The 15,991-nt window shown below is 40.1% G+C and overlaps 1 protein-coding gene across 1 annotated transcript in view; it reads left to right on the top strand.

The window, feature by feature from the left end:
* The first annotated feature begins 1,760 nt into the window (after nucleotides 1-1,760).
* IGF2R (insulin like growth factor 2 receptor) overlaps nucleotides 1,761-15,991 on the top strand; it is a 50,905-nt gene continuing 36,674 nt past the window's right edge. Inside the window, exons 1-12 of the mRNA XM_009908821.2 lie at nucleotides 1,761-1,917; nucleotides 5,568-5,692; nucleotides 7,249-7,347; nucleotides 8,282-8,411; nucleotides 9,789-9,909; nucleotides 11,344-11,458; nucleotides 12,798-12,960; nucleotides 13,114-13,294; nucleotides 14,125-14,228; nucleotides 14,612-14,776; nucleotides 15,090-15,230; nucleotides 15,602-15,748. Of these exons, the coding sequence (XP_009907123.2) occupies nucleotides 1,761-1,917; nucleotides 5,568-5,692; nucleotides 7,249-7,347; nucleotides 8,282-8,411; nucleotides 9,789-9,909; nucleotides 11,344-11,458; nucleotides 12,798-12,960; nucleotides 13,114-13,294; nucleotides 14,125-14,228; nucleotides 14,612-14,776; nucleotides 15,090-15,230; nucleotides 15,602-15,748 (1,648 nt within the window). The remainder of the gene's footprint in view (nucleotides 1,918-5,567; nucleotides 5,693-7,248; nucleotides 7,348-8,281; nucleotides 8,412-9,788; nucleotides 9,910-11,343; nucleotides 11,459-12,797; nucleotides 12,961-13,113; nucleotides 13,295-14,124; nucleotides 14,229-14,611; nucleotides 14,777-15,089; nucleotides 15,231-15,601; nucleotides 15,749-15,991) is intronic.

Below are 15,991 nucleotides of genomic sequence, written 5' to 3' on the forward strand. Positions count from 1 at the left end.
AATGGCAAATGTTTGTCCGGACTCACAAGTCCTTTAATCTGATGAAAAAGTAACTTTATTGGTGTTTTAGGTGTGATTTAGTACTTGGTAAGTTATTTTTTGAGCCTTATTATATTTGAGCCTTTATATGCCAGTGTACTTGGGATATACACTTATTTTTTCAGATTGCAGAGACAATTCTCTTGTCCTTATATTCCAGATGTTAACAGACTGAAATTAACAATGGCTGGGAAGTAAGAACCTTGTAGTCAGTAATTTGATGGAAAATAGTCTGGCATCTTATTGCAGGCTCTTTGATTAGTGATGAGGTACAATAGGTTTGAGAGTTCTTGGAGGACTCAAAATTGAGAGTAAAATAGCTGAACCGTTGTTGCCACTTCCTCACCCAAGGATTGGGCTTCAGAATGGAACAAGAATGAGTTCTCCTGAAGGAATCTGTCTTGTTACTATGTCAAGTTATGTAACACCTATGAGACAGAGATCAAGGCAAACAAACGTTATGGGTGGAGATTATGGTCAAACTTTTAATTTCTTAATAGGTGAGAGGAGGGAGTTGAGCTCTCTTGCTGGGTGTGAATCTGTAGATTCAGACAAATGGTTCTATAAGTCAGATAGATATATTAGAACCTTTATGAGTTGTGAAAGATAGCAGTATCGTAATAAATCACTGTTGTCCTCAGTTTGAGGATGACTGTATTAAATTCTACTGAGGTTTCCACTTGGGATAGAAGGGAAACGAAAATCAATACCATCCAGAGGATGCAGGCTGCTGCCAGAATGAGAAGTGTATCTGAGCCAGGCTGGGTGTTTACTGAGCTGTGCTTTTTTAGTAGAGCTTGGCCACAGAACTGTACTAGTAAGCCAGGCTGTCTAAAGAGCTCCTGACTCCAAACTAGCTGACCTGGGCCTGCCTGGAAACTGAGTGGTGCTGTGTCATGCATATCTCAGTGCCGTTTTAACACCTGCTGTGAGGGAAATGAATCCGTGCTCTGCCTCTGAACTGTGCCACTCCCCCCGCCCTCCTCTCCCCCCTTGTTTTACTCTTTATTTCCCATTGTATTTAACCAGAACTTCATGTTCCCATATGAGTTTTTAAACAGCTGATTTTCTGATATAGCTATAGCTAGCTAGTGTGATCTTTCTCTGAGTCTGTCATGGATATCTCTACTTGCTTTCCAGCTTCTGCCATCACCATTCATAAACAGTCCTTTCAATATTTATATATATGTATGTATATTAAAAAGAAAAAAAAGACATGAAAGTGCAGCTAGACTCTTATTAAGCATTATTAACATCTTCCAGTCTGAATGCTGTGAGTGTCTGAGCCTCAGTTTGGATGCTGAAGCTAGGTGACTCCACTGCTGGCAGACAGGATGGGACTGGCTGTTGTATTCTACATAGATTTGTAGTTTCTGCTGCTGTTACTGGGTGTTGCTGAAGTGCAGTAACGTGTAGCCAGCTACATATGTTTGAGAATTTTATCAGACTCTCAAAGAAAAAGAGTCACCACCTGGTATGTATGTAGTCAGATGGCCTTCACAGAGATTTGATGAGGAAGGATGTGCAGTTGGGTGCTCAAGAAAGAGAAAAATGGATCTGCTATATGCTCCTCAAATGGGCACTAACAACTATTTCTGGTATTTATGGATATAGAACATAAATAAGAAACATAAGTTAGTAGTGCTCTTAGCTTTGTAGCCTGGTTATTTCAAGGACTGATGTCTAGAGGATGGCAGTACAGACAATAGAAATACCAACTGATGGAGTTTTTTTGTCTTTTCAGTTACACATGGCAAGCAATTGATGTGGATAAACATGTGCTTTATCAAATTAACTTATGTTTTCCTGTCGAAGAGTGTGGACAATCAAGTGCAATCTGTGCATATGACATCAATAAGAATACCTATCAGTCTGTGGGTAAGTAATTAAATGCCTTTCCTCATAAGGAGTTCAGAGTTACATTAATGAGTGGTCTTAACTATTGTAAACTTAAGATGTTAGCAAAGTTTTTTTTTTTTCTTTATTCTCAGAACAGTTTAAAACTATTCTGTTGTAGGTGTACTGGGTAGATTTGGGGAAACATGAGCTATTCAGTTAAGAGGACAATGGAATTTAGGATTTAGTTAACTGTAATCTAGTATGACACTATGGAAGGCTGTCTCAAATGGGAATATGTGCATCTACCTGTGACAGGATGTGCAATGTGCATGGCCTTGTTTTGAAGCTTGATACTGAACAAAGGATGAAGCTTGATTTACATCTCTAAACTACCACAGCCTAGCCTGATGTGGCATCATCTCTTTGTTCAGTCAAGTTACTCTCGGTAGTGCAATCCTGGAGTATTGCTCAGCCTCTGTAATGCAGTCTTTAAGTTGTTACACAGAGAAACATCATGCTTGTCAAATCTAATGGCTGCCTTGGTAGTTCACAGATGTTCTTGGTATTCTGAGGTGTGGTAGACTTCTGTGTGCTTATCTAAATATGAAACTGACACATTCTTATACACATGCTTGTAATATTTCATCTATCAGAAGTCCCTTCTGCCCTAGCCAATATTTCTGTGCCTATTTTCATGGATGCTTGTCACTGTCAAGGTTTCTTCTGTTGTTCAGCTAATAAATTCTGATGAAGAGGTTTTCTGATAGTTAACTATTGCTTTATTTCATTAGAATTTTCTAACATGCTTGTTAGTGTTGCTTTCCATAGGTAGACAGTGCTTATAGAAAGCTGAGAGTCTTCAGTAAAAGTGTTAGAGCTTGAACTGCTGTGAGATGGTCAGGAGGAAGATGATTCTAAGTTATATGCAGATGCACAGCACTTAATCATTCTCCATTCTCCCTACCCCTCTCCAGAAATACTTGGGTTTCATGCTGTGGTCATTCAGTGTGTTTCAAACAAACTGCTAGTGTTGCCACTTGGGGTTATTCATTCACCCAATGATATTATAAACCTGTATCTCAGTTCATGGCTGGATTTGGTTTTTTGTGTGTGCAGTGCAGTATATCTCCAAACTCCAAGGTTTTCTGGGATGACTGGTTAGGTTATGTTTGAGTTCAAACTGCAGTTGCATATAGTAGCATCTTCTGCCCTGAGGAGTGTGACATCTCAGACTCATTGGTGCTCTTAATGTGTTTCATTCCTAAAATGTACAGCAAGAATTTTGCTTTCTGCTGATATGGGTCTCAACCCATATGTGGTTGAGAATTCAGTTACCTGTGGGTTGTAAAAGGAAGCAACATCTGTTTTAACATGATTTTTTGAGTGAGACAGAAATATGGCAGGTTGAGTGAGCTTGAGGGACTCTATTCTCCCCAGTGTGGTGCTTACTCATTTTCGTGGGATGCCTAGCAACTTGTTTGCCATTTAGCTGGACTACTACTAAAATGATGAGCAGGAATATTATCATAATTGTTTGTTAATCTCAGTGAAGAAATGTATGCTTTGTCCAGCTGCAGTAGAAAGGTGAAGCATGAAATAATGACTGCCACCTAAATGCCCTCTTCTTCTGGACAACTGATTGGATGTCTCCCATAATCACCCTTCTCCTTCCTAACAGCTGACCAGATGGAGTCAATGAACAAAAGGTGTTCTGGACAGTGCCTTTGGTACTGGTTTTGCACAGGCATGCGACATGAAGTATCTGATGCTAATTTTTGTACTAGCTGTACTAGCAGATTTGTAGTGTGTTGCTATGTGAAAAGAACACATTTCTGAAGTAATGGATAAACATGAGTGATCATAGAAGAGGGAGCTTGGTATTATGGTAAAGGTGTTTGCAGAACTGGTACTCTGGAAAGAAGATCATGGGAAATTGGTGGTGTGAGGGGATGATTGATGAGACTACTTGCTCTTTGAGCAGGGATGGGATAAGTCACTTGTCACTGAAGTTCTTGCATGCAAGAGGGAAGGGAGCACACATTTTAGACTGTAGTAAACAAGATGTACTCTGTTATTTTTCTTGTGTATCATTTTAAACTGAGGGAATTTAAGTCAGCTCACAGGTGCCTTTAGTGTGTTTTTTCTAAGCTCTTAAAGTTAAAACTAATGCTTACAGAGCATTAAGGTAAGTCCTGAGATGTTGCTTCCATGAGTTCTCTGTTAAATTGGTGCTTTTAACTGTATAAATGTGTAACTGGAGGGTTTTTAGTCATGTGCATATTGTTACTATACACAGCTTGCCTAGAAAGTTGTGTTGGATTCCTTCTGCTGATATGGGGAAGAAAAAAGGACACTTTGCCAATGTCTTATGGTATCAGTGTCTTGCCATGCCTTCTTGTGAGGCAGTTTTTGTGAGGGTGTGCAGCATGAATAGGAAAGCTATGAGTTAAAAGCTATGAGTTACTGAGGGGATTCTGTGTATTAGCATCAAGCTTCCCTTTTGATTGCCCCTGCTTCACCTTTATGTGCAGATTTGGAGGCTAAAGTTACTTTCTGTCTAGTGCAGTTCAATAGAATATTTTTGAGGTTCTTGTGCCTGCTTCCTGCAGTTGGCTTACTTCTCCCCTTTTTGTTAAGATTTTATTATTTGGGTGTAGAGTGTTTTTTGCTGGCCTTGGGTTAGGAGATAATAGGCTGGTCAAAGTTCCAGCAAGTGTGTGTTTTAACATGAAGTAGCCACTCTGGAGTCCTCAGCACAGAAGAGATGTGGTCTTGTTGGTGTGGGTCCAGAAGAAGACCACAAAAATGGTCAGAGGACTGGCACCCTTCCTATGAGGACAGGCTGGTAGAATTGAGGTTGTTCAGCCTGGAGAAGACAAGGCTCTGTGGAGACCTTACTGCATCCTTTCGATTCTTAAAGGAGGCTTATGAGAAAGATGGGTACAAACTTTACAGCAGGGCTTGTTGCAATAGGACAAGGGGTAATGGTTTTAAGATGAAAGAGGGTAGATCTAGATTGGACATACTGAAGAAGTTTTTTGCAATGAGGCTGGTGAAACACTGGAACAGGTTGGTAGAATAACAAATGATAGAAACTTCATCCCTGGAAACAGTCAAGGTCAGGTTGGACAGGGCTCTGAGCAACTTCCTGGTTGAAGTTCATGCTTATTGCAGGAGGGTTGGACTAGATGATCTTTGAAGATCCCTTCCGAGCCAAACCATTCTATGATTGTGATAGGCTCTCTTGTATTGTGCTCCTGCTTTTTGTATAAATGTCATCAAAGCTGATGGAAGGAAATGAATTATGTTACTTGAAACTAGTTCATAACAGCTGTCTGACAGAGTTGTTTAGCCCTTGCTTCTAAGATAGTGACTAATTTGTAGGGGCATGTGCTGTTGGGCTTTTAAAAATTTCCAGTGTTTGCTAAAAACCTTTGAGAAAGTAGATGTGTGATTAGAGATGCCAAACACTATCTTAGCTTGGATCTAGTGATACAAATCACAAGAACTGCAAGGAAGGTCTTTGGTTGCAGTCTTTTCAAGTACTTGTCTTCAAATAGGCTGATATGTAATATGCTGATCAGTGATTGAAATTGGAGCCTGTGAAGGTGCTGGACTATAACTACTTTCTTTTTTTTTTTTTTTTTTTTCCTCCCCTCTTCCAAAAAATCCTCAAACTCTAAACCTAGGCGACTTAAACTTGAAAAAAGTTTCTGAAACCCTTGTGGAACTCAACACTACACGTAACTGCTTGCAGCAAGGCAGTCCACACCAAATTCAGAGCACCATTAACTTCCTGTGCGGGAAAACACTGGTGAGTCTAAATCTCATGTTCTTACCTTCAATGGAGTTGACATGTACTTCTAACTTGCTTTTTAAGGAGACTTGCTGTACTTCTGGATGTGCTAGTTACTGAGCTTCATAGCTTAAGGAAGAGCCAGTTAAGTTTTAGTACCAAAATTAACTGCAGATCTGCTGGTTAGCTCTGACTATGGGCTCTTCTGCTCTTCAATGTTTTTACAGGGATTGCACTGTAGTCTTTTAATAGTGTAATATGGAGGAATGAATCAACAATGAGAGCTATTGTTTAAATGTCAATAGTGTCCAAGTTGCCCTATTTATGAGAACAACACTGAAGAAAATGAGTGACCTCTGTTATGGGTCAGCATAGCCGACAGCAGTGTTAGATTTTGTCTGCATGTAGTTGAATGAAGAGTGGGTATGTGTCCATCTGGGCTCCTGGGAAAGTGGTGGTTCTTGAGAATCTACTTAAAATGTGAATGGAGATCCCTGAAAAGTTTTTAGGGGCATGTGTGTATGGGGTTCACCTCCACATGCATTTTTGGAGTTACACTTCCCATACACTTAATTAATACCACAGCTTGTTCTTCTGTACAGACTGTGATCACTTGATGTATTTGTGTATTGGAGATAAGTGTAACTATTGGCACTGATGATGCTGTTTCACACCCCTACTTGGAAATTTAGCCAATTCAAACAAAATGCCAGTGCAGCCCAGATTTAAGTGCTGCCTGATCTGTTTCAGCAGGTGATTCTTTAAATTAAAAAAACATTGCTCAACTCCAGCTGTAACACCAGATCATAACAATCTTCAAACTTTGAGTTAGCATAGTTCTAACACTTTTCATGTGACTTAATAGAAGGATTTTGTAATAGTGTCTGGACAACCTGTTTCCAGCACATTTATGGCAGGGTTAAATGAGGAGGGAATCAGTTTAAATATGCTAAAATGCTTCTAGCTGAACTGGTGGAGGAAGAATGAAAAATCTAATCGTTGTCTTCCTCTAATTGTTGCCATCCCTAGATGTTCAGATGAACATCCAGCTCCAAATTATGGTAGAACCCCTATCTTGAAGTAGTTACAGATGTGTATAAGGGGAGCACATAAAAATAAGTAGCTGAGATAATAGGTGTTCTTCCTGTGCATCAGAAGGGATTACTAACTGCTTTTCTTTGTAGGGTAAAAGTGCGTTGCTCTGCTGTTCACCTCTTTGTACACATTTGTGTTGGTGTTTTCCTCTCTAGTAACTAGATGTGAGTGGTGCTCTTCCAATATCAGTTAGCATAGTGAGCACTTCTAAAAGATTTAGTACAATTACTGCATATTAGGATTGGCACATGATAATTTGAGAATTGGTACAAATGCAGACTGAGGATTTAGCACCCCGCATCCTGAGTTTACCAACAAAACTGTTAACAGCACTTGTTAACAGCAAGTTACTTAAAGCATATCACAGAAAGGCCATAGTATCTTCTGTTTTTCTTAATCTCTTGAATGAATTTCTCTCTGTCTGCAGAGGTAAGAAAAAGTCTGTTTTTTCAAAGAATTGTTTTCTCTCCTTTAAATAGGGTACCCCTGAATTTGTAATGGCAACAGAGTGTGTGCACTATTTTGAATGGAGGACCTTTGTGGCTTGCAAAAAAGACTTGTTTAAACCTGTGAAAGAGGTAATGTATGTACTACCCTACTCATGATGCAGAACCTACTCTGGTACCTCTGGTAATTTTGCTATAACCACCCGCCTACATTGAAAATGAATACCAGTAACTTCCACAAACCTAACTTTTTCATAGCTGTATGTGGTAGGTTGAAAAGGCCAATCCTCCCTTCCCCACCACCCCGGGCAAAAAGAATGAGACTCAGACAAACGGATTGCAAAAGTGGTGGAAAGTTTAAATGGAAAAGCAGTGAATGTTTTACAGAGAACCACAAGCACAGTGACAAAAGAGATCCCAAAGCATACCCAGAAACATCCCATCCCCACCTGAGGGTGCACCCAAAACCCCCAGGGCTCTTTCTTCCCCCCTCTTCTCCACTGTTAGACTAATCTCAGCTGGCCAGATCTGAGACTGCCCTTCCCCCAGGCCTTGGGCCTACCGAGGCCCAAGAGGCTGTGAGATAGCTCCCCCTGTTACCAGGTAGCAGCGAGGGAAGAAAAAGGAAGTGCAAGACCCTGCAGGTGGCTTTTGTAGGGAGCAGGACATTATGGGGTGAAATATGCAGCTTCCTGTGTCCACCCACTGGGCTGGTCCCTTAGGGACACCAGAGGTGTGTCGCGTGTGGCCGCAGCAGGGGGCACCTGGCCCAAACTGCTACATCGTATGAAGCATCTGTTGGAAATTGGTGGAGCTGAGAATTTTAAATTACTCTTCAACCTATTCTGTGATCAGGATGGTTGTTTATAGCAAAACTCTTCTGAAAGTTGGAGCAGAACAGTCTAACTTTGGATGCCTCATTTTGGTCAGCGTATGTAGCTTCAGAAGTCTAGCTTTATGTATTTGGGCTACCAAAAGTGAAAACCTTTTCCACATATTAACTTGGCTTTATATGTGCCTACTTGTATAGCATGGATTGCAGGCAGTTTTTTTGTTTTTGTTTTAGGTCCCTTGCTATGTTTTTGATGAAGACTGGAAGAAACATGACTTGAATCCTCTCATCCAAGTTTCAGGACACTACTTGGTGGATGATTCTGATGATGAATCTTTGTTCATAAATATCTGCAGAGATATAGGTGTGAATGCTTTCTTGTGTCACCTGCTGGTGTATACATTTCTAGTAGTGTAGTTATTTTTTGCCCCCCAGTACCTCAGTTGAGGCTGTCCTATGAGCAAAGATCAATATTTTAGTACTTACACTGTTATTTCAAACTACATTGATGTTTTGAAGGATGCTTTCTGTGAAGCCATCTGTTGAGGTGTTCAGAGATACACTCCTCTGGATGGACCAGTAGTGCTAGAAAAGTTGACTTTAACTGGACTGAGCAGAAGAATGCAGCTTGTCTGTAGCTGCTTCTGTTTGCCACCAAATAGGACCAAGATCATTCATAGCACTTCATGTGCTTGAAATTGAGTCCTTTGGACTCCAGCTCAGGCTGTTGTTTAGTTGCAAGTGAATGTCCTGAGATGCATCTAAAACAAGTGTTTAGGTGCTTGGGTAAGGAATGGTACATGGCCCCTTTCATGTCAGCTGGGAGTTGTATACTTAAGGAATTAAAGTAGCAAAACCACTCATTTGAAGCTTGCTGAAAAGCCTAGTTTAGCTGGATACTCCTGCTGTGTTTTTCACTCTTACAGTTAAATATGTATTTTGTGCCTCTGTTAAGGGTCCATAAATACCTGAGGGGTGGTTGTCAAGTGGATGGGGCCAATCTCTTTTTGGTGGTGTGTGGTAGTAAGACAAGGAACAATGGATACAAACTTGATCATTGAAGGTTTCACCTCAACATGAGGAGAAACTTCTTTACAGTGAGGGTGAAGGAGCACTGGAACAGGCTGCCCAGGGAGGTTGTGAGGTCTCCTTCTCTGGAGACTTTCAAAACCCACCTGGATGTATTCCTGTGCAGACTACCCTAGGTGATCCTGCTTTGTCGGGGGGGTTGGAGTTAACAATCTCTGGAGGTCCCTTCCAACCTCTTAACATTCCAGTGGTGGGTCTGTTCCTTTAAAAATTCCCCTGCTCTGAAACTCGTTTTTCTGACAGCTTTGAATGAGATGGCCTATAAGAAAACAGAGGAGTGAGAAAAACTCTACCCACTGCTTGGTATTATTTTGGTGTTGGGGGAAGAAACAGAAAATACTTGGTGTGCTTCTAGAGGTTTTCAAAGCCCTACACATCCAAGCAGGTGTACTAGTAATTGGTAACTAGCTGCAGCTGCTCTGTCAGGAAGGCTGAATTTGCTGTGCATAAACAGGGCAGCATGAGCCTATCACAAGCTCTTCAGGTTTGTCTTGTTGGGTTCACATTTTAGTAGAACCAGTTTTAATAGTATTTTTAGAAAAGGGTAAAGAAATGAAAGTGAGGGAACCCACAGGTAAAATAGCAAGATACTTCAAGTAGAGCAGGACTTAGAAACTGAGTCCTGTATTCTGTTTTCTGTATTCTGTAACAGGACGTTCAAGTGGAGAGACCAGAAACTGCCCTGCTGGGAGTTCTGCTTGCTTGTTACACAAAGGTCAGGCATATGATGTTGGCCATCCAAACAAACAGCTTAAACTTCATGACAAGGATAGGTATGTAATTTTTTGTGCTGATACTTCTGTGGACACTTCAGTCATCTGGGCTGGAAAAAAAAGCAGTCTTGGTAATAGATGAGTCTTCCAAATCTTATAATCAATTCCATTTCAATTTTGAAGCATTGGCAGAAAAAGGTTTCTTTAAGTACTGTCAAGGCAGACTTTTTCAGGCATCTTTTTGCACTGCCGTAACAGATAAAATGTTATTCTTCATTGTGAGAGAGTTTTATAGAACTGCAAAACTCTCAGAAACACAGAACAATTGCTGCTTTCTGCCAACAAGCAGGAAGTGAGATTTGACCCCATCTGCCTGCTACCTGAGGGCCCATAAATGCACTTGCCTCTCTGTGGGTTTATGCACTGTATTTGGCTCACTCCACTGCATAGGAATATTTTAAATGTTGAGTATGGGGCTAGATGTTACCCTTCTGTATTTTGGCATTAATGAGTTCTTAATTGAAGAAATAGATAAACAATGCAAGACTTGCTGTTCCTGGTGGTGGCAGAGCTGGAACTAAGTGAAAGTGTTTCCTTGATGCTGCCTCTGTTCTGCTTGCTGCCTTTTGTGCTGGAAATGTAGCTTTGAAAGAAAAACAAACTAAACAAACAGGACACACCAACCATCCTGGTTTCAGCTAGGATAGGGTTAATTTTCTTCAAGAAGTCGGGACAGCCAAGGTATTAAACACGCCAACTAGTGGTGTGTTTAATACCTTACAATATCATGCATGACACTCTCTGGCAGTGTTTTTTTTTGGTGTGGGTGGCGAGCATCAGCAGCATGGGATGAGCCATTGGTGTTTTATATCACTCCCTCTGTATATTACTTAATTTAGATCATTGTTATTCCTGTTCTTTTCTTCATTCTTTGTATTGTTCCATTAAATTCTTCTTTTCTCAACCTGAAGGGTTTTCACATTTTGCTCCTGATTTTTCCTTTCCATCTTACCAGGGAAAACGAAGAGTTGGGGCAGTAGTGTGAGCAGCCCTGTGGACTTGGCTGCAGACAGGCCTAAAATGATGACACCAACTCACCAAAACAAATGTCTGAACAACGCAGTGTGGCTCAGAAGACTTACTTAGTATGATGGTCTTTCTGAGCTTCAGGGCATCTGAGCCCCCTTATCTTGTCTGTAGGGTCAATAGTACCCTACTGATTTCTGCAGTGTTCTTTTTATCTCAGATGCAAGATGAAGAAAAGAAGCAGAATAAACTCTGTTATTAATAGGGAGGGCAAAGGTTCTGGCCTATCAGTTACAAGGCTGAAGGTTTTGTTTTAGTTTACAAGTTAAGTCCTTCATAAAAATTACTTTCAGGAGCAAAGCTACTGTAGTGTGTTCTGGTAAGAGTGCATGTTCTTTCAAGGATATCCTTCTTTACAGTGCGCAATGTCTTAATTTGTGTTTTTGGTTTGCTGTTTTCTGTTTCTAGGCTAGTATTGAGTTATGAGAAAACATACGGAGATGAAGAAAGGCCAGACTTCTGCCTCGGTCACAACCCTGCAACGACGATCACTTTTGTTTGCCCATCAAAGAGGGGAGAAGAGGTAACTTTGTTGTTTCAGTTGTGTGCATTAGCTTTCATTTTTTATTCAGGCCTGAAGAGAACAGAAACTTTCCCAGTCTGCAGCTTGTGAGGAGTGCAAGATCCTAAATACATTCTTTCAGGAAGTCTTCTAAGAACTTGTCACAGAGCTTTGCTGGCTCATGAGCACTCTTCCATCTTCGGTCAGGCAGGGCATGCTTAACAGCTGTTTTCTTTAAATGTTTTTTTTATTGATCTGACCTTCTTCATGAAAAAAAACCAAACAGCTATTGAGCGTCATTGCATGGTAAAAGTGTCACTTACTAAACAGGCTCCTGAACTTAAAGTAAATTTTAGTGTTAGGCAGCAACTCAGTTTTTTGAGAACAGTTTTAACCAAGCTTCAGTGATCATTTTGATGCAATGCTTGGATAATAGCAACCCATACTCTTTGAATTGGGCCAGAGCAGCTATTGCTAATGCTCTGCCATTTGACATTGAGATGATTTTGGTTGCAGGTTAGTGAAGGAGGAGTTCTTGACTGGCAGATTTTTGATTTAATCTTCTATCCCTAATCTGACCTAGATAGGTACCATACTTCACTTTCATTGCTGCAGAAACAAACCATAGGCTTTTCTCTGCTGTCACTTCCTAATACATCACTGCAGCTGTGCACACTTGTAATATGAGTAGTATTATTAAAGTTACTTGTCCCTGTAACTTACCAGATACCTATCTGTGTATCTGCCTGTTGTTTTAGTGGAGGACAGAAATACAGTTTTATGAAACAAAGTGGATTTCTAAATGCTTCACTTGAAAGTGAGAAGAACTAAGATACCCCTCCCAGCGGTGCAAAAATAGTACAGAAATACATCTGACAGAAATGTTGGCTAAAGAATTCTCAAATGTGTTTCAGTCTTGATTTGGACCAAGGGAATCAAAGTTACTAAAATACAAGTGTCTGGAGGCTGCTTTGTCCTCAAAGCACATCATCTCTGCTCCCCTCTGTCAACAGCTGTTGAGGCCAACACAATACAAGCTGTGCTTAGCAGTTTAGCTCACGTATTCTGATTTTGTCAATGTGTTACGGAAAACTGCTTTTTAAAAAGTAATATTACTTATGCTGTCTTTCTGCTACTGCCTTATACTTTACTGCTCTTTAGACTTCTAATAGTTCAACACATCATTAGTAAGAGCTGTTATATTTCTTTTCAACATCAAAGAGGCCAGAGACAATGTTTGCACTTCTTGAGCAATTTACAGGTGAAGTTAGTCATTACTGACCCTAAGGGAATGTGGCATTGTTGCTTTAAAGATTGTATTTCAAGTAAGTAATTTAAATTCTGTTAACTTCTGTATTAGAGTGCAGGTCCCAAACTCACAGCAAAAACAAATTGCCGGTATGAAATTGTGTGGGTTACTGAGTATGCCTGTCACAGGGATTACCTGGAGAGTAAGAGCTGTCTTCTGACTAATGAGCAACATGATATCTCCATTGATTTAAGACCACTTACTCAACCTCCAGGTAAGATCACTATTTTTCTTCTGTGTTTGTGATGTTACTAGCTGGTTTTCCAGGTCCATCTTTGGAAACAGGAAGAGTGGTGGCTGTAGATACTTGTTTTTTATATCTGTTCTGCTGTGTGTTAGAACACTTCTCCTGTTGTTATTCATTCAGATTATGTGATACCATATCGAGCCAAAGATGACAAAGAGGAGTATTATTATTATTTGAATGTATGTGGGAAAACCACTGCAGGTATCTGTAAGGACAGAACGGGATACACGTCGTCTTGCCAAGTCAAGTCTTCAAATAACCAGCAAAAAGTGGCAGGAAGATTTCAGAATCAAACCCTAAGGTGTGTAGAGGCTCTTGATCCCTGTTACAACTGGTCTGATCTTTGTTTCCTACTTTGCCCTTATTTGTCATGTAATCAATATTTGATATAAAATTCAAGTAACTTTGTGCAGTTTCTCTAGGAAAACTTTAGCAATATACCAGGATAGCATTAGCAAAGAAAAGAGCAGGTGATATTGGCAGAGTCAATTGCCTAGATAGGAAGAAAACTTTGGTGTCAAAATTGCAGATTGTCCTGTGCTACCTCTTGCCCTCCTTGAGTTTTGCATGTAAAGTGACGTCTGGATCAGGTATTTTAGGAGCCGTCTGTAGCAAAAGGCAATCTCTCCTTCCTTTGCAAGAGCATGCATTAGTCGTATCCATGACTGCTCTAGGCCAGGATTTTGTTAAAAATATTTTTTTTTTAGATAGTCAGGATTTCCAGGTGGCTCCTGGGGATAACAGTCTGCATGAGATTGCAAAGCAGAAATTATTTATTTGGATATGAATTTCCATTCTGTCTTTGAGCATGTGACAGACTTGTTGGAGTGGTCTTCTGAGAAATACGATTTCCTCTACCTGTGAAAATAGCCATGCTATAAACTAGTGGGAACAGATACTCCACCGCAGCTAGAATTGCTTTAGAGCATTCTTTAAACTCTAAACAAGTTTGTGAAAAGTAACCAGAAAAAACAATGGATGCAACATTTGTTGCCCGAATGTCAGTATTAATGTTGAACAAACATTTGTTTTTCCTTTGAGACAAATAAGAGTATGACTTCTGTTACCTGAAGAACAGTGTGTGATTGTGTCTGATCCCATGTTTCTATCTAAAACTGACTTTTTACTCAGATACTCTGATGGGGATCTCACTTTAATTTATCCGAATGGGGATGCATGTAGTTCCGGCTTTCAGAGAATGACTGTCATAAACTTTGAATGCAATGAAACAGCAGGTGAGTTCTACAAGGTGTGATGACTGCTAAGGATTTGACTCCTGTGCTTGCTAGTAACCTTACATTCAAAGGAATGCATGTTTTGAGCCACAGCTCGTACAAGGAATAGATATTGTTAGAGTAAGCACAAATTTCAGTGCCTGGCAGGATTGTTGTAAGCTGTGTGGTAGCCCTGTTATATTAAATTTGCACTGATGATCAAGAATACTGAGGTATAAGAGAGTCTTGTTTCTTAGTCAGCAGTAACAAACACCACCAAAACAACAACCAAACAAACCAAAACACAAACCACAAATAGAAGTCCTGTGCAGCAAAAAAAATTTCAAGTCTCATTTTCTCCCCATTCCCCAATTAACATCTGCTTATCCATCTTCACTGTTAAGGTAACGATGGTAGAGGATCTCCAGTGTTTACTGGTGAAGTGGACTGCACCTATTTTTTCACTTGGGATACAAAATATGCATGTGTTAAAGAGAAAGAAGATCTCCTTTGCAGAGTTACTGATAAGAGAAAACACTATGACTTGTCACCTTTGATTCGCAGCTCAGGTATGGCAATGAGAGCTAGCTTTCAGTTACTTTTGTCCTGATTGTACTTACCATTTCTAGTGCAATTCTTCAGCTGAGCATTAATCTGCTTTTGCTGTTTTTGAATTCCTGGGGTTCTGATATTCACTTCCCAAAAGTGTACCAAAAGGAGGGAGTGCCTTATGAAAGTAGTTGTATCCATGACTGCCTTGGTTGCTGTCATCTTAAATGGTTTTAAACATGTGGGGTTTCTTGTGATAAAGGGCATTTTGGCATGGAGAGGCTACAACAGTTAAGCTTAATGACTTGCTCTTAACAATCCCCTCTGTTTCAGAGTTAGCCCAGAACTGGGAAGCTGTTGACAGTAGTTTTTCAGAAGGAGAGAGGAAAAATTATTACATCAATGTCTGCCATAAAGTATGGAAGAAAGGAGGAGCTTCCAACTGCTCAGATACTGCTGCTATCTGCTCTGTAGGTGAGTCTTTTCCTTGGTTTTGTTTTGGCTTTTTCCTTTTTTGGTGTTTTGGGTTAGTTTAGTTTTTTGGCTCTGCATGTAGCCTTGGCACTTCCTCTGCAAATGGAGATGGATCCCCTGAGTGTCTTCAGTTACTTTAGGTAACAGAAGTTAGGAGTTAGGTATCTTTTGTTCTCCTAAAGACTCTAGAAGAAATGATGCAAGTAGCCTTTTGTAACTAAAGAACTCTAGGCTTCATAGCATGGTTTGGGTAAAAATGAGCTCCTAATGATAAGCATTCTTAAGACTTGCTGTTTGGGTAGTTGATATTATTCTAGTACTGGAAACTTCTTTACAGGGAAACAAAAGCAATTTATTTACTGTCTTTACAGATAAACAAAACAAGACTACAAATCTTGGAAAGTTTGTGTCATCTCCTAAAAAGGTTGGAGAAAATATTCAACTTATCTATTCCAATGGAGACAGCTGTGGTGGTGGCAAAAAAATCAAAACTGTCATCACTCTAGTGTGCAGACCAGGTAAGAATATCTGCATGCTGTGTTCTGATTCAGTTAAAAACTGGAGATCATTTAATTTGCCCAGACATGAGTGCTAAATATTAGTATGTGCCTTTGTCTTTCATTTCCTTTTATGAAAAAAGCTGAAGCATTGTGGTTTGTTCACTAGGAGGATAATGCAATTGCAGGTATTAAGCTCTGTTCACCTTGTATACAAGTACTCTTTAAGGACCCTTGAAATAAGCCTCTTCAGCTAAGATTAAT

This window comes from Dryobates pubescens, chromosome 6, assembly GCF_014839835.1.
Source record: "Dryobates pubescens isolate bDryPub1 chromosome 6, bDryPub1.pri, whole genome shotgun sequence".
Taxonomy (NCBI): Eukaryota; Metazoa; Chordata; class Aves; order Piciformes; family Picidae; genus Dryobates; species Dryobates pubescens.